The sequence below is a fragment of the Chelonoidis abingdonii genome, chromosome 11 (assembly GCF_003597395.2).
Source record: "Chelonoidis abingdonii isolate Lonesome George chromosome 11, CheloAbing_2.0, whole genome shotgun sequence".
Lineage (NCBI taxonomy): Eukaryota > Metazoa > Chordata > Testudines > Testudinidae > Chelonoidis > Chelonoidis abingdonii.
Window position 1 is genome coordinate 58,980,764 of NC_133779.1, and position 17,165 is coordinate 58,997,928.

Here is a 17,165-nt window from a genome sequence, read left to right on the forward strand (position 1 = left end):
GCCCCAGGATTGTCTGCAATCCTGGGGGTGGTTTAATTTGTCGGGTGCTGAACTTCAGCTGCTGCACAGGGGCTCAGTTTTCAGCAGTTGGGGGATTTGCTCCAGATCAGGCCTGGAGGTGGCGCCTCACGGGGCAGCACAAAAATAATCAGTTCCCAGATCACTGGAAGGACGTGAAAATCTAGGGTTGGCAGGCAGCTGGGGGGGAGGTCCAAGGAGCGATGGATCTCAGGGTGCACAAGGCGCAGGATGAGGGGTAACCAGGGAATGGGGCTGTGCTGAGATCTAGAGATCAATGGGGCGGCCTCGTGTGGCTGAGGCTGGAGGTGGGGTTTGGTGTTTGATTTTGTTCTGTGATGGGGTAACTGAGACTGAATTTTTTTTATGAAGAACCACAGAGAGAGACAGACCCAGAACAGCCAATGGGCCGGTGGGGCCGGCGCTATGGGAGACCCAGTTTCAAGCCCTTGCTCTGTTTGATTCGCATTGGGGCCAGCCCTGAGAGCTAGGGGAGAGCCCCTACTCTGACCCTCTGCAGCACAGTGCCCCCTACTGCTGCCCTGAGGCATCGGGGCCAGCCCTGCCAGAGAAGAGGCCCTCCACCCTCCTTCCTGCAGCACAGCGCCCCCTAGTGCCGCTCTGGGGCATCAGGACCAGCCCTGACTGCTAGGGGACAGCGCCCTCACCCTGCCCCCTGCAGCACAGCACCCCTGGCGCCATGTTGTGGCATTGGGAAGACCCCCCCCACCCCCCCCAAAAGGGAACACAACGCTAGACACCATGTGGATTTGTAAAATACATTTTATTTCCTTGGGAATACAAAGTCTGCTGGGTTAAAGTCATTAAACAGTTGGCACCTCACGGAACAACGATACACAACGAAACCGACATGACCTTGGAATTAATCCAGCTCTCCTGATATGTTCGCGAGCCTAGTTCTACCTGGGAGCAGGGCTGGCTAAGCCAGTGGCACAATTTTGTCCTGTAACACACGTACACACGCACACACACGCTACTAAAAAGTTACTGTGCTAATCCTGGCTTCAATTATTTTTTACATTCTTCCCTATTTACATAGAAGGCAAGAACGGGAATTGTCCACACGACTTAGTGTAAATCGACGGAGGCGGCATTCTGGGTTAGGCTGTGGCTCTTTTACAAAGCTCTGGGAACACTAAGCCAAATATCGGGAGATGGAAACGAAAGCTGGTTGAATTTAAATTTTGGTTGGCGGGGCAAGGGGGGCGGATTCTGCGTTTTCAAACCAAAGAAGGCTCCAGATCAGAACAAAATGGCAAAATTTCCTGCAAAATGAAAATTTGCAGCAAAAATTTTTCTTTTTTGGGTCAATGGAAACTTTCTGTTTCCATTTCAGCTTTTTTATTTGCGAGTTGATGTCGTTCTGGGCTGTGGAAACAGGAGCGTCGGACGTACGACACGGGCAGGAACATGCTCTGGGGAGGCCGAAGCTGGAGAACCGTGTCCAGGTGGGGGCGCTGCCCGTTCAAAAAGGGGTGGCCTGAATGGAGAGTCCAGGGCAGAGCCAGGAGTGCTGGAACAGTGGGGCCATGGGGCCATGGCCCCAGCACTTTCTACCAGACATAAGGGTCAGTGCCCGGTGGAGGGGAGGGGAGAGAGGAGCGCGTGGGAGGTGGGGTCATGAGGAGAAGAGGTGGGCCAGGAGCAGGGCCTTGGGGGAAGGGATGGGGTGAGGGTGAGGAGAAGGAGCAGGGCCTCAGAAGGAGGGGCGGGGCCATGGTTCAGGCGCTGATGGCCCCCCACACTTTTAGACAGTTTCCGCCGCTCCTGGGGAGAGCAGCAGAAAGGATCAGAGGTTTAGAAAAGTTGACCATTGAGGAAAGATTAAAAGAACTGGGCCTGTTTAGTCTAGAGATGAGGAGGCTGAGGGTGAACCTGAGAACAATCTTCAAACATGTTCTGGGCAGGGGAGATTGAGATCAGGTATTAGGAGAAACTTCCTAACTCTCTAGGGGGAGTCCAAGGGAGGTTGTAGGATCCCCATCAGTGAAGGGTTTTAAGACCAGTTTTGAGAAACACCTGACGGGGATGGTCTGGGGTTACTTGGTTCTGCGTCAGGGCGGGCGGCTGGCTGCCTCGCGAGGCCCCTGGATCCTTTCCACCCAGCCGTCATGTCAACGTCATTCATGTGGTTCCTTTACCTGCCAGAGCTCCGCGAAGTGGCCTTATTGTTATCATACCAGAGCCTCAAGCTTTATTTTATTTAATATCTAATCATGTCACATCCAGCTAATCAATAAATAGAGCCTAGATCCGGGTGCCTGGAAGGGTTAACAAGGTTAGGGGGCGGTTTCTGGGCAGAAGTAAGCGCTGGTTAGAGAGCTTTGACCTTGTTAGTTTGGGCTTTTTATTTCTTTCGTTTTCTATCATCAGGCAAATATCTGTACAAAAACAACGCCAAAAATAAATGACGATTTGTTATAAATTTCCCCCCAAGGTGGCTGGTGCCGATGGAGCACAGAATTCCAGGGGGTCGGACCCAGACCATGAGCACCTGTTTATCCCAGTGGGAAACAAAGATTACAGCTGTGGGGTTTTTTGGGCTCCTGATTTACATCTGAGCCACCCCCCCTCCCCCCAGAATAACTGTCAATTAGACGTGTGATTTTCTACTGATCTAGTTATACCAGTAGGACAGGGCTGATCTGCCTACACCAGTACAGCTGTGGGGGCCGTTATCCTGCTAGGACAGGGCTGATCTCCCTACACCAGTACAGCTGTGGGGGCCGTTATTCCGGTAGGATGGGTCTTTATCCCAGTATAGTGTATTCCTCTTCCTGGCTGGGGATGGTGGCGCTGGTCTAAGTAGCTTTGTACCATAGACAAGTCTTTTATGCAGCAGAAAAAGGATGTTGTTCCCTCGGCATGTGGTAAGACAGACTGGGGGAATTAGAACAAGGACTGGATGGGTTTAGGGAGATTCTACACAGGTATTTGCATGGCTCCTACAGAGATAGCTCAACGGGATCATTAACGATTCAACGGGGCTTTGGTTGAGCTTCCCAATCGGTTCCAAATTTAGCCTCACAAAAACCCGGAGTGGGAGGGAATTATAAGTCACATTGTGCACAGGGGAAATTAAGAGATTCTGGGGAAACTGAGGCATGCAGAGAGGTTAGGACATACCTCAAGGTAGTACAAAATCTGCAGCCTAGGTGAGATTTAAACCGCAGGTCTTCCTGGGTCCCAGTGCAGGGCCAGACCCACATAACCAGCCATAGGGCTGTCAAAGAAGGGGCATCAGGATATGAGGCACTGCCCAGACACACAGCAAGAGATAGTAGTCCCTGCCCCAGCTGAGATCAGGGCCCCATTGCACCAGAAGCTGCCCAGACACACAGCGAGAGACAGCCCCTGTCCCAGCTGCATTCAGTCGGAGGTCCTGATTGCAGTGGGTGGGGCTTCCATGGCAGGGGGCGCGTCCTGCCAGTAGTGGGCGGGGCAGGACCTTCACTCTGCATGGGGTTGATCCTGGTAGATGGGGTTTCCATGGCGGGGATGTGCCTGGTGATTTGGGGGCACAGACAGGTCCTGATTCTGGTGGGCGTGGCTTCCATGGCAAAGGGCGTGTCACTGGGGGGGGGGGGCAAGGGGCGCTCACTTGACCCGGATCTCTGCGTACTCCGCCAGCTCCTCTGTCAGGGTGTAGCTGTCCTTGGTAGCCAGTTTGGTGAAGTCAATGTTGGCGTAGTCCACGTTCAGGTCCAGGGAGCCCTCGGGCTTGTTCAGGAGGTGTTTGTCGGACACTGGGCGCCGCTCATACTGCGGGGAAACAGAGCAGCATCAGCCTGGGCATGATTGGTGTGTTCACCTGTGGGACTCCCTGCCACTGGATATTACAGGGTTAACCTGTGAGATTCCTTGTCAATGGATATTAAAGGATAAACCTGTGAGACTTCCTGCTCATGAAAATTATAGGTTTACCTGTGAGACTTCCTAAGCCTGGATATGATAGGATTACCTGTGGGACTCCCTGACACTGGATATTAACCCATCGGAGTCCCTCCTGCTGGGTATTATATGGTTAACTCACAGGACTCCCTCCCCCTGGATATTATGGAATTAATACATAGGACTCCCTGCCACTGGATATTATAGGATTAACTCATGGGACACCCTGCCACTGGGTTTTAGTGGGGTTAACCACTGGGACTCCCTGCCACTGGATACTAGGGGCTCAACCTATTGGATTTGCTTCAGGAGGATACCATTGGGGTTAGCCGGTCCAATAATACCATAGTTTACATAGGAAACTCACTGCCACTTGATCTCACTGGGATTAGCCTGTGGGACCTTATTGGTGTTAACCTGGGGAACTAATAGCTGCAGGATCTTTTCCAAAGAATGTATTCCTAATCAGACCTCCTGGGCAGGGGGTGCCAGGGGTGCAAGGACTGTCAGGGGTGTCTAGTAAGATTTTACGCCACAAAGAGACAAGACCACGGAATGAGCAGAGAGGGAAGGGAAAACACCACAACACTGTAAGGGACCTTGCTGCCAGGACAAGGGGCTGCCAGTATTCCAGGAAGACCCCTATGCCCTGCCCCACAGCTGACCTGTGAGAGCTACCCAAGCAACAGGATAGAAACCAGAACTGGCGCCCCCTAGAGGGGAAAGGCCCCGTGCCCTATTCCCCATCACCATGGTCCCAACAGTCCCTGGCTCTCAGGCCAGATCAAAGCCAGTACCTGCCAGGGGAAAGGCCTTGTGTCCCGTTCCCTGCCCAGCCAACCCGCTGCATGACTGGGGTGCAAAGGGGGTCCCCGTGTCCGAGCCAAGGTGTGACGCACACTGGTGGGGGGTGACACAGACTGGGGAATCCAGACTTACCCTGGGGTCAGTGGCTCTCCAGGGAGCAGATCTCCTTAGACTAGCGGAGAAGGAAGAGCTGTCACTGTGTACCTGGGGGGACGACCCCTTGCTGCCGCCCCATATGAAGGATGCCTCTGGGGAGCACCTCCGAAGCCGCAGCTTTTGGACTGGGTCTGGGATGCAAATGGTGGAAGAATCCCTTCCCCCACCCCCATGCACCAGCCTGGGGCGGGATCATAGGAACATAAGAACTGCCAGACTTGGTCAGACCAAAGGTCCATCCAGCCCAGTGTCCTGTCTGCCGACAGCAGCCAGTGCCAGGTGCCCGAGAGGGAATGAACAGAACAGGGAATCATCAAGTGATCCATCCCGTCGCCCATTTCCAGCTTCTGGCAAACAGAGGCTAGAGACACCGTCCCTGCCCATCCATTAGTCTGGATCATCACTGATAGACTGAACCCCCAGGAACGTATCTAGTTCCCGAGAGGGGAAAGGTCCCCACATCCCATTCCCCGCCCCGCTAAGCCAGCCAGTCTGGGCTAGATTTCCTCTCCACTTATGGACACTAAATAGTGCCTGAGAACACAGATGGATCAACTTTATCTAAACTATCCATCCCCATCCACACTCCTCCACTTATCCACCCCTCCATCCTTCCATCCACCCCTATACACACCCCTCCCTCATCTATCCATCCCTATGCACACCCCTCCCTCCCTCCCTCCCTCCATCCATCCATCCCCATCCACACCTCTCCACTTATCCATCCATCCATCCATCCCCATCCACCCCACTTCACTTATCCACCCCTATACACACCCCTCCCTCCATCTATCCATCCCTATACACACCCCTCCCTCCATCCCCATCCACACCTCTCCACTTATCCATCCATCCATCCATCCACCCCACTTCACTTATCCACCCCTATACACACCCCTCCCTCCATCTATCCATCCCTATACACACCCCTCCCTCCATCCCCATCCACACCTCTCCACTTATCCATCCATCCATCCATCCATCCATCCCCATCCACCCCACTTCACTTATCCACCTCTATACACACCCTTCCCTCCATCTATCCATCCCTATACACACCCCTTCCTCCCTCCATCTCCATCCACACCCCTCCACTTATCCACCCCTCCATCCCCCTCCACTTATCCACCCCTATATCCACCCCTCCCTCCATCTATCCATCCCTATACATGCCTCTCCCTCCCTCCCTCCCTCCATCCCCATCCACGCTCCTCCACTTATCCACCCCTCCATCCATCCATCCACCCCTATACACACGCCTCCCTCCATCCATCCATCCATCCATCCCCATCCACACTTTTTCACTTATCCATCCATCCATCCCCATCCACACCTCTCCACTTATCCATTCAGCCATCCATCCATCCCCATCCACCCCACTTCACTTATCCATCCTTCTATCCATCCATCCCCATCCACCCCACTCCACTTATCCATTCCTCCATCCCCCTCCACCCCACTTCACTTATCCACCCCATATCCACCCCTCCCTCCCTCCCTCCATCCACCCATTGATCCCCATCACACCTCTGCACACCCCTCCATCCATCCACCACCTCTATACACAGTCCTCCACTTATCCACCACTATACACACCCCTCCCTTCATCCACCCCATACACACACCCCATCCATCCATCCACTCATCCCCGTACACCCCTCTCCACTTATCCCCCCATACACACCCCTCCATCCATCCCCCCCATACACACCCCTCCATCCATCCTTCTATCCATCCATCCACCCATTCATCCCCATATTTGTCTCTCCACTTATCCTCCCATACATACCCCTCCATCCATCCACCCACTTATCCCCATACACACCTCTCCACTTATCCCCCCATACACACCCGTCCCTCCATCCATCCATTCCCCCCACGCACACCCCTCCCTACCCACACACCCAGCACTCTCTGCACCTCCCTGTTTTCCCGTCATGCCTGTCCCATCGTCCCACCTCGGATTTGTCCAGGGCCCCCGGGGGCCGGTACTCGCCGCCGTACGCCATGGGCGGGTGCTCCAGCTGCACAAAACTGGAGTTTTCATTCACGTTTTTCCTGGGGAGAGAGAGACGACACAGACACCCCTGTCACTGGGCAACCCCCACAGTGGGGAAGGGGGGGATTCTCCATCACTGGGCGACCCCCACAGCAGGCAAGGGGGGGATTCTCCATCACTGGGCAACCCCCACAGCATGGGAGGGAGGGATTCTGTCACTGGGTGACCCCCACAGCAGGGGGAGGGGAGATTCTCTGTTGTTGGGTGACCTCCACAGTGGGGAGGAGAATTCTCTGTCACTGGGTGACCCCCACAGCAGGGGGCAATTCTCTGTCACTGGGCGACCTCAAACCCCCACCCTCCTTATGACATTACATATCTCATCACTCAATTAACAATCTGCATTGGGTAACTGCATCTGCATTAATGACATAATTTAATAATGATCTTAATAACCAAAAGTTAGCAGTTTGCCGTAGCTGATAGTTGCTAATGAATTATCAATCATTAATTACCCACCAACCATCTTTGATTAGGATCAATTAATGGCTAATGCCCTGGCCCGGTCAGTAGGTGACTGCTAACGACCAAACACGGGTTAACATTGGTGCTTCATTAATTAGTCATTAGAAATGCCATTTAACCAGCGATTGTGGGTTACCGATCTGGATATAAATGTTTATCCTTCTCCTCCAAAAATGCTCCTTAGTTTTAAGAGAAGAACTGTCATGTGTTCATTGTTATCCTGCCTTTATTTAGAGGTACCAAAAATGGAGTCCTCTCTCTGCCAAAATTGCCCTGTCTAAAATAAACGACAAAAACGTGTTTAAAACGATTGTGGCGACTGACACTTATTTCAGTGGGTGGCCGTTTGCTGGCTGCCGCAGTAAAAACGCCTCTCATTTGAGAACCCAACTGGATCAGAAGATCCACCTAGTGATGGCAGTTAGGCCTGGGGTTGGTCCAGAAAGGATTTCAGAACAGCTGTTCTCCCTTTAAGGGCAGTTCTGCCTCATGCTGGCAAGAGGACGCTCTGCAATCCCGTCTGGCTCTGGCTTGGATTTGGGCCCCAGCGTCACCCTGCTCCCGGGATGCCCCGTTCGTTAGTACAGCTGAGCCCTGGGGGGCTCCGCACTTACTTTTTCCGCGTCTGACTCACGTAACACACGGCAGCGATGAGAATCACAAAGGCCACCACGGCGCCCACCGGCCCCACCTTCGCCCACATCAGATTGTCTGAAAGCAGCATGCGGGCTGGGGTTAGTCCCGGCCTCTCCCAGCGGGAGGTGCTGTGGGGAGTTAGGGGGTGGAGGGTGCTGGCTGTGGGGGAGCTCCCAATTACCCCAGCCCCAGCCTCTCCCTACAGGGGGCACTGTGGGGAGAGCTCCCAGTTAACCCAGTCCTGGCCTCTCCCAGCAGAGGGCGCTGTGGGGAGAGGGAGGGAGGGGTGCTGGCTGTGGGGGAGCTCCCAGTTACCCCAGTTGTGGCCTCTCCCAACAAGGGGCGCTGTGGGGAGAGCTCCCGGATAACCCAGCCCCGGCCTCTCCCAGCAGGGGGCGCTGTGGGGAATCGGGGGGGGGGGAGGTGCTGATTGTGGGCGGAGCTCCCAATTATCCTAGCCCCAGCCTCTCCCAGCAGGGAGTGTTGTACGGAGCAGGGCAGGAGCACTAGCCCTGGAGTGGAGCTCTCGACTACCCCAGCCCCGGCTGTTCCCAGCAGGGGGCGCTGTGGGAGCAGGGCAGGAGCATTGGCCCTGGAGTGGAGCTCTCAGCTACCCCAGCCCTGGCTGTTCCCAGCAGGGGTGCTGTACAGAGCGGGGCAGGAGCACTGGCCACGGGGGGAGCTCTTGGCTACCCCAGCTCTGGCTGCTCCTAGCAGGGGGCGCTGTACGGAGCGGGGCAGGAGCACTAGCCATAGGGGAAGCTCTTGGCTACCCCAGCTCAATCCGCTCCCAGCAGGAGGCGCTGTATGGAGCAAGGCAGACACTCACTGGAGTGGTGGAACTGGAGCTGCTGGTTCTTGGTGCCATACAGGTTGCGGGCGGAGCAGACAACAAAGAGCTGCGAGTCCAGCTCCCCGCGCAGCGTCAGGATGCTGGTGACCATGTAGCCCGTCTTCTGGGAATAGACGAACTCCTGGTCAGTCTCGTTGACTGTCACGTTCCGGGTGGGCAGCTCGAAGGAAATCACGGGCTCCGGATTGGCCAGCACAGTGCAGACGCACTGCACCGTGTCCCGAGCAGCCGTGCACTTCGACTCCAAGAGGATTATGGGAGCGACTGCGGGGATAGATGCAGCGTTAGCATCGCGTAGATGCAGCCAGCTCTGGGGTGGGGCAGCTGGGGAGCAGCCACAAATAACACTGCACCAGGATGGCCTGTGCCAGAGCTGCCTGAGATGCAGCCTCATCTGGGGTGGGGCAACTGGGGAACAGCCACACATAATGCTGCATGGAAACAGTTAGGCTGGTGCTGAAATGCAGCCAGCTCTGGGGCAGGGCACAGCCACACATAACCCTGCACAAGGATGGCCTGTGCCAGAGCTGCCTGAGATGCAGCCACCTCTGGGGCAGGGCAGCTGGGGAACAGCTACACTGCAATGCCACACAGGGACAGCTCGCTGGGCCGAGATGCAGCCATCTATGGTGCGGGGAAGCTTGGGAAAGCCACACAACACTGCATGGGGATAGTTTGCATGAGAGCTACCTGAGATGCAGCCTCGTCTGGGGCAGGACATCTGGGGAACAGAAGCACATAACATTGCACGGAAACAGCTAGGCAGGTGCTGAAATGCAGCCAGCTCTGGGGCGGGGCAGCTGGGGAACAGCCACACATAACGCAGCCCAGGGACAGCTTGTCTGGTGCTGAAGTGCAGCCACCTCTGGGACAGGCAGGAAGTGGGGGAAAAGCCCTGACACCCTCTCCCACCCGGCATGGGTGACTCACACTCCACGGTGAGGTTGAAGGCAGAGCCGCGCTGGCCGTACTGATTCTCCGCCACACACCAGTACTCCCCGTCATCCTCGTGGGTCACGGCGGGGATCTCCAGCAGCAGCTCGCTCTCGTAGACCACCGTGGCCACCATCTGCTTCTCCTTGAAGATGGTGATGATGGGCTCGGGGTTGCTTTCGGTGGTGCACAGGATAGTCACCGACTCCCCCTCCACTGCCACCACCGAGGAGTTCACTGACGGCTTGCGCGGGGCGTCTGCAAGGGGAGGGCGGGGGTTCACTGACCCACAGACCCAGAACTATAATCACTAGGCCCCATTCCCCTACCAGAGCCAGAATAGAACCCAGGAGTTCTGGCTTCCAGCCCCGTCCCACTCTAACCTCTAGATCTCAATCCCCTCCCAGAGCCAGGATAGAACCCAAGACTCTGGGCTCCCAGCCCCTCTCCTCTGCTCTGACCACTAGATCCCACTCCCCTCCCGCCCAGGCACTCACACATGACGGTGAGGGCCAGGGAGCGGTTCACCCGCCCGTACACGTTTTCGGCCACGCAGGTGTAGATCCCGTCCTGCGCGTGGGTGACGTTGTCCAGCTCCAGCGTCAGGTTGGTGGACGGCTCCTCCCGCAGCACGGCCTCCTCCTTGAACCACGCCAGCAAGGCCATGGGGTTGCTGTCCGCCATGCACACCAGCACCACGTGCGAGCCCTCCGTGATCTCCACGGACGAGTTCACCTGCAGGATCTGGGGCACGTCTGCAGTGGGGGAGGCAGAGCTGAGCCTTAGCCTGTGGGACTCCCTGCTACTGGAGGTCAGCGAGGTTAACTTGCAGGACTTCCTACCACTGGGCGTTTGGGGGCCTAGGCCACGCTACTGGATAGTAGTGGGGTTAATCCATGGGACTCCCCGCCACTGGGTGTTTGGGGGTCTAGGCCACACTACTAGGTATTAGTGGGGTTAATCCATGGAACTCTCTGTCACTGGATGCCAGCAAGGTTAACCCGCAGGGCTCCTCTTGCTCTAAGCACTAGCCCCCACTTCCCTCCCGGTGCCAAGGCCAGAACCAAGCAGGCTGAGGGGTGCGGAGCTGGCGACTCACACTTGACGTCCAGGGTGGCGAAGGCCTCGAAGAGGAAGGTGGTATTGGGGTAGGTGACCTGGCAGCCCAGCTCGTGCCCGTTGTTCTCCCGCAAGGGCTGGAACTTCAGCAGGGACACCTGGCTCCAGGTGCCGCTCTCCTCCTCCAGCTGGCCAAAGACAGCCTGATCCTCCAGCGCCTCATGGTTCAACCAGCTCACCATGGGCTTCATGGTGGGGCAGTTATCCGGCACCACGCACCGCAGCTCCGCCTCTGTCCCCACCACCACCGCAGCCGGGGGCACAATGGTGGGTTTGTCTGGCGAGGGAAGAGGCTGGGTGAAGCCAGGGACTCAAGCTCCAACCCACTGGACCCCACTCCCCTCCTGGAGCCAGGGATAGAACCCAGGAATCCTGGCTCCCAGGCTCCTGCTTCTCTAACCACTAGACCCCATTCCCCTCCCAGAGCCAAGGGTAGAACCCAGGAGACCTGGCTCCAAGTCCCTCCACCCCACCACTTTAACCACTAGACCCCACTCCCCTCCTGGAGCCAGGGATCGAACCCAAGAGTCCTTCTCCCAGTCCCCGCCTTCCCGGCTCTAACCATTAGACCCCACTCCCCTTCCAGAGATGAGAAGAGACCCAAATGCGCCCTGATACAGTAGGGGGTGCTGAGCTCCATGGCACAGGGTGCATGATTTACGGAGGGGGGGGCTCTCTCATCACTGTTAATTCTGAGCCCCTAGAGGGGCAAGAGCCCCATGCCCCATTTCCCTCCCACCCGAGCCAGCCAGTCTCCTGCCCTGAAGCTGGATGGCAGCCGGTGCCCCTAGAGGAGAAAGGCCCCGTGTCTCAGAACCCGATTCAGCCATCCAAGGGGCCTGGCCTCAGCGCCCCCCACTCACCGACAATCTCCAGGTTGCTGTGCTCCGAGTACGTGTACTGGTTGTAGCCGCCCAGGTCCCCGCGGAAGAAGTACTTCCCCGCCAGCTCGGGGCTGAGCCGGCTGAGCTGCAGGGTGCAGTTGCGGGCCTGGAGGTCCCCCAGCAGGCGGGTGCGGCCCTGGAAGCTCTCGTGAACGATGCCGGTGCGTGACTTGTACACCACGGGCGGGTAGTTCCGGGGGTAGGGGCTGTTAAAGTACCAGATGCCGTGCACGGCCGAGGGGCGCAGCTCGTCCGGGTAGTCGAAACGGCATGGGATGGCCACGCACGTGCCCTCAAAGGCCATAATGGTCTGTGGCATCCACGCGCTCCACGGCCCACCCAGGGTGCCTGGTGGGCAGACGGGAGCGACAGGTGCAGGGCGGTGGGGACAGGAACCCGCACGCCCGTCTCCTTTGCCCCCAACCTCTCCTGTCACGATCCGGTCTCCTTCCCGTCGGTTTCTCCACTGCCTCTTCTCTGCCCAGCTGCCAAACCTGCCAGTCCCTGCTTTGTTACCCGTCTGTCCATCCCTCTCTATCCATCCATCCATTTCCATCCCTCCCTCCCTCCCTATCCATCCATCCCTCTCTCTGCTTATCCATCCATCCATCCCTCCCTCCACCTTTCCATCCATCCCTCTGTCCGCTTATCCATCCATCCATTTCCATCCCTCCCTCCCTCCCTATCCATCCATCCCTCTCTCTGCTTATCCATCCATCCATCCCTCCCTCCACCTTTCCATCCATCCCTCTGTCCGCTTATCCATCCATCCATTTCCATCCATCCATCTCTCCCTCCACCTACCCAACCCTCCCTCCCTCCACCTATCCCTCTATCCATCTCTCCCTCTACCTATCCATCCATCCCCCTCTATCCATCCCTCCCTCCCTCCTTTCCTATACCTATCCATCCATCCATCCCTATCCATCTATTTTCATCCATCTCTCCCTCAGCCCACCCAACCTTCCCTCCCTCCAGCTATCCATCCTTCCCTCTCTAACCATCCATCCATTTCCATCTCTCCCTCCCTCCCTCCACCTGTCCATTCATCCCTCCCTATCCATCCATCCCTCTCTCCGCTTATCCATCCATCCATCCCCATCCATCCATCCCTACCTCCACCTACCCAACCCTCCCTCCCTCCACCTATCCATCTATCCATCTCTCCCTCTACCTATCCATCCATTCCCCTCTATCCATCCCTCCCTCCCTTCCTATACCTATCCATCCATCCATCCATCCATCCCTATCCATCTATTTCCATCTATCGCTCCTTCCACTTACCCAACCTTCCCTGCCTCCACGTATCCATCCATCCCTCTCTATCCGTCCCTCCCACTTTAACCATCCATTCATTTCCATCCATCCATTTCTCCCTCCACCTACCCAACCCTCCCTCCCTCCACCTATCCCTCCCTCCCTCTCTAACCATCCATCCATTTCCATCCCTCCATCCCTCCCTCCTCCTATCCATCCATCCCTCCCTCCCTCCTCCTATCCATCCATCCCTTTCTATCCATCCATCCATCCATCTCTATCCATCTGTCCCTCTCTCCACTTATCCATCCCTCCCTCCCTCCAACAAAACATTTATCCACACATGCATCCAATAAACTGTTTATCCACCCACCTATCCAACAGTCCATCCACCCAATCATTTAGCCATCCATCCATCCATACGATCGTCCGTCCATCCACCCATCCAAACAATCCACCATTTATCCATCCACCTACCCACCCAGCCATCTGAACAACCAACCATTTGTCTGTTTAACCATCCACCCAACCAACATACTTTCTATCCATCCATCCCTCCCACCTTCCATCCATCCATTCATCTATCCCACCATCCAGCCACCCTGCTTTTATCTCTCTAGTTACTTCTCAGACACTCGGCAGCGCCATATCTAAACGCCACCCAAGCCACAGGTACAATTCAACCTATATAAAATTACAGTTCTGACCCTTGCAGCCTCCTCCTTGACTCGCCCCAATGGATCCTGCTCCGGTAAGGACACCAAGCAGGGCTTCCTGTAGGGTCCCCCCAGCACAGTCCCCTGTCCTGTGAGCGCAGCCCGAACCCAGGGCCTTTGGGAACCCTCTTCTGGCACAGCTAGTTCAGGGCTATCCCCGTGCTGGGAAAGTTAGACCTGAATGAGCACTCACCTGACCATGGAACTCCTCCCGTGCCTCAGTTTCCCTGCTGACCCAACCACCAGCTTTCAGTGTCCAGTTAGAACCTGGATACTCCTCCCCAAGCTCTCATCATGGCTGGTGGGGCAGGGGAAGGGGTATCCCATGGAGAGCATCCCTCTGTTTCCCCCCAATGTGGAGAGCTGCCCCAAACACCCACCTGCTGCCCCCCCTTGGAGGACACACCCTGCATCAGGGAGTGGTAACTTGTTCTCCTGGGACCACCCAGCCTTCAGTACAACACAGCTAGACAAGGTCCAGCAAACTCAGCGCACGTGCCAGGAAAATTTGAACCCCCGATGGTGAGCTGATTGGCAGGGCTGGAAAACCAATCAGATGCACCATCCCACCCACTTGGCTAAGTCTATGTAATGATGCAGGGCGAGTGAACAGTTCTTGCATTGAGGCATATGAGCCACCTACTCCCATTTGGCTTAGTTAGCACCAGCTCCAGCTGTCAGCTCCCATGAGCCCCAGGTTCAAACCCACCCTCTAGAGCCAGGACTGTAAAAGACAGGATTCCTGTCTTGGGGTCCCCTCAGTACCTCCAAATAGGATCCCCAAGGTGAGCAGAGCCCCAGCAGCCTTCATCTTCTCAGGATGGCGAGGTTGTGTGAACTGGGGAGAGAGAAAAGGGGCTTAGAGGAGGTGTGGTTGGTGTTTTCCCATCTCACCCCCAGGACAAATGTGACCTGACCCAATAGAAAGCACTATGCGAACAGTGGGACTGATCCCATCCAGCATGCAGCCAAACATCAGATTTATTCCTCCCAGCAGGAGGTGCTGAGGCATTCAGACAAAGTCGGGGAGAGACCAGGGCAGGGCCGCCCAGAGGATTCAGGGCGCTTGGGGCAAAGCAATTTTGGGGGCCCCTTCCATAAAAAAAGTTGCAATATTATAGAATACTATATTCTCGTGGAGGTCCCTGTGAGGCCCAGGGCCTGGGGCAAATTGCCCCACTTGTCCCCCCCTCTGGGCAGCCCTGGACCAGTGCAAATGGGCACCAAAACTAGAGGTCATTCATTGCAACCAGCAACCCCTGTGAAGACCCCTAAGGGCCATGTTGGGGATAGAACCAGGAGTCCTGGCTTCCCCTCTCACACCGCACCCTCTGCAATCAGACCCTTCCCCTACAGAAGTAAGGATGAAATTAATTGGAGAGAAACTTTCAGGGTGGATCTCAGGGAACAGTGCTCCCAATGCAGAGGTGTGGCGGGAGCCTCTGAGGTTGGGGAATCTCTTCCCAACAAGGGAAAGGAAGTGGGGTCTAGTGGTTAGAATGGGGCAGGCGGGTGGGCTTGGGAGCCAGGACTCCTGAGTTCTGGCACTGGGAGGGTAGTGGGGTCTAGTGGTTAGAGCGAGGGGGAGGGGCTTGGGAGCCGGGACTCCTGGGATCTCTCCCTGACACTCAGGAGATTTAACCCCAGGCCCAGGTAGGTGTTGCCCCACAGGCTCTCAGCTGTAACTCTAACAGGGCAGGGAGATCCCTGGCCCAGGGATGGAGAAATGCAGCCTCAACCCAACCCAAGGAAACACGGGAACAGAGCAGTCGCTGCTGTTCTCACAATGGGTGCACGATGGCAGTGGGGCCTCGCAGAAAAGCAGCCACATTCACACACAGTAAACTAGTAGCAGAGCCAGGGAGAGAACCCAGGAGACCTGGCTCCCAGCCCCTTCCGTCCTAGCCCCCACTCCCCTCTCAGAGCTTGGGGGAGAACCCAGGAGTCCTGGCTCCCAGCCCCTCCCGCCCTATCCCCCACTTCCCCCCTCTCAGAGCTGTGCAGAGAACCCAGGAGTCCTGGTTCTGAGCCATCCCGCCTTAACTTCAAAGACAGTCCCCCTGGGGACACAGACGCGCCCCTATTAGCCAGCACAACTCCCAGGCTGGCCGGTTCTGACTCCGAAGTTGTGGCAGCTGCCCCGGGCTCCGATGGGCCAGCAGAGCTGGGGGGCACCATGGGGAGCTAGCGATGGAGCACCCCTGAGAGACATAGCGGCCTTGAGGGCCCAGACCTTGAATGGTCACCATGACACAGGCCCTGGAGGGGGTGGCTAGGGCCGACTCTACCCAGAGCTCCATAAGCCTAAACCTTGAGTGGCCCCATGTCATGGGCGGAAGGATAAAAGGGGTCTATGGGGCCAGCCCTACCCAACCCTAGACTCTGAGTAGCAACGAAGACCTGGGGGAGGGGGTAGAGAGGTCTGTGGGGCCAACCCTACTCAGGCCTAGGCCTTGAGTAGCCCCACGGCATGGGGAGAAGGGGATGAGAGGACTGTGGGGAGAGACCAACCCCACTCAGGCTTGGACTATGAGTAGGGTTGCCAGGCATCCAGTTTTTGACCAGAACGCCTGGTCGAAAAGGGACCCTGGTGGCTCTGGTCAGCACGGCTGACTGGGCTGTTAAAAGTCCGGCCGGCGGCGCAGCAGGGCTAAGGCAGGCTCCTTGCCAGCCCTGGCCCCGCGCCGCTCCTGGAAGCGTCTGGCACGTCCCTACAGCCCCGAGTTGCAGGGGCGATCAGGGAGGTTCCGTGTGCTGCCCCTGGCCCCAGCCACGGCTCTGCAGCTCCCATTGGCCAGGAACTGTGGCACAGAGCCAGGGCAGCAGGGAGCCTGCCTTAGCCCCACTGCGCCGCCGACTGGGCGCTGCCTGAGGAAAGTGCCGCCCGCACACCGATACCCCTCGCTGCCCCGGCCCTGAGCCCCCTCGCGGAGCCTGCACTCTGTACCTCCTTCCTCACTCCAACCCCCTGCCCCATCCCGGAGCCCCCCCCTGCACCCCAAACCCCTCATCCCCAATCCCACCCTAGAGTCCTCNGCTGTGGGAAGTGCCACCAAGACACAGAACCCTGAACCTCTTCTGACACCCCACCTGCCCTAGCCCATACCCAAACTCCCTCCCGGAGCTGGCCCCTACCACCAACCTCCTATCCTAGCCCCCTCCTGCACCCCAAACTCCTCATTCTCAGCCCCACCCCAGAGCCCACACCCCCAGCCAGAGCCCTCACCCACCCCCCTGCACCTCAACTCCCTGCCCCAACCTGGAACCCCTCCTGCACCCTGAATGCCTCATTTCTGACCCCACCCCAGAGCCTGCACCCCAAGCTGGAGCCCTCACCCCCTCCCGCATCC

The 17,165-nt window shown here is 57.0% G+C and overlaps 2 protein-coding genes across 3 annotated transcripts in view; one reads left to right on the top strand and one right to left on the bottom strand.

Moving 5' to 3' along the window:
* Nucleotides 1-17,165, top strand: part of LOC116833677 (B-cell receptor CD22) — a 231,375-nt gene that overhangs the window by 43,821 nt on the left and 170,389 nt on the right. The window lies entirely within an intron of this gene.
* On the bottom strand, nt 1,726-14,648 carry LOC116833678 (myelin-associated glycoprotein). 2 transcript variants are annotated; one of them, XM_032795349.2, is made up of 10 exons: nt 14,581-14,648; nt 11,822-12,190; nt 10,939-11,235; nt 10,337-10,594; nt 9,837-10,097; nt 8,883-9,170; nt 8,032-8,128; nt 6,852-6,951; nt 4,870-4,909; nt 3,717-3,801 (listed from the first exon to the last, which is right to left on the bottom strand). In XM_032795349.2, the coding sequence occupies exons 1-9, from the start codon at nt 14,624-14,626 to the stop codon at nt 4,877-4,879; spliced, it is 1,749 nt and encodes a 582-aa protein (XP_032651240.1). In that variant the 5' UTR covers nt 14,627-14,648; the 3' UTR covers nt 3,717-3,801; nt 4,870-4,876. The 2 variants fall into 2 exon arrangements, with proteins under 2 accessions (XP_032651239.1, XP_032651240.1); XM_032795348.2 differs by lacking the exon at nt 4,870-4,909 and having other exon boundaries at nt 1,726-3,801.

Bases quoted from the DNA above. Each gene is read 5' to 3' on its own strand.
- LOC116833678 (XM_032795348.2), bottom strand. From the start codon at position 14,626: ATGAAGGCTGCTGGGGCTCTGCTCACCTTGGGGATCCTATTTGGAG. The intron at 12,191-14,580 runs GTACTGAGGGGA...TCTGCCCACCAG, and splicing joins CTTGGGGATCCTATTTGGAG to GCACCCTGGGTGGGCCGTGG. The intron at 6,952-8,031 runs GTAAGTGCGGAG...CTCTCTCCCCAG, and splicing joins GTGAGTCAGACGCGGAAAAA to GAAAAACGTGAATGAAAACT.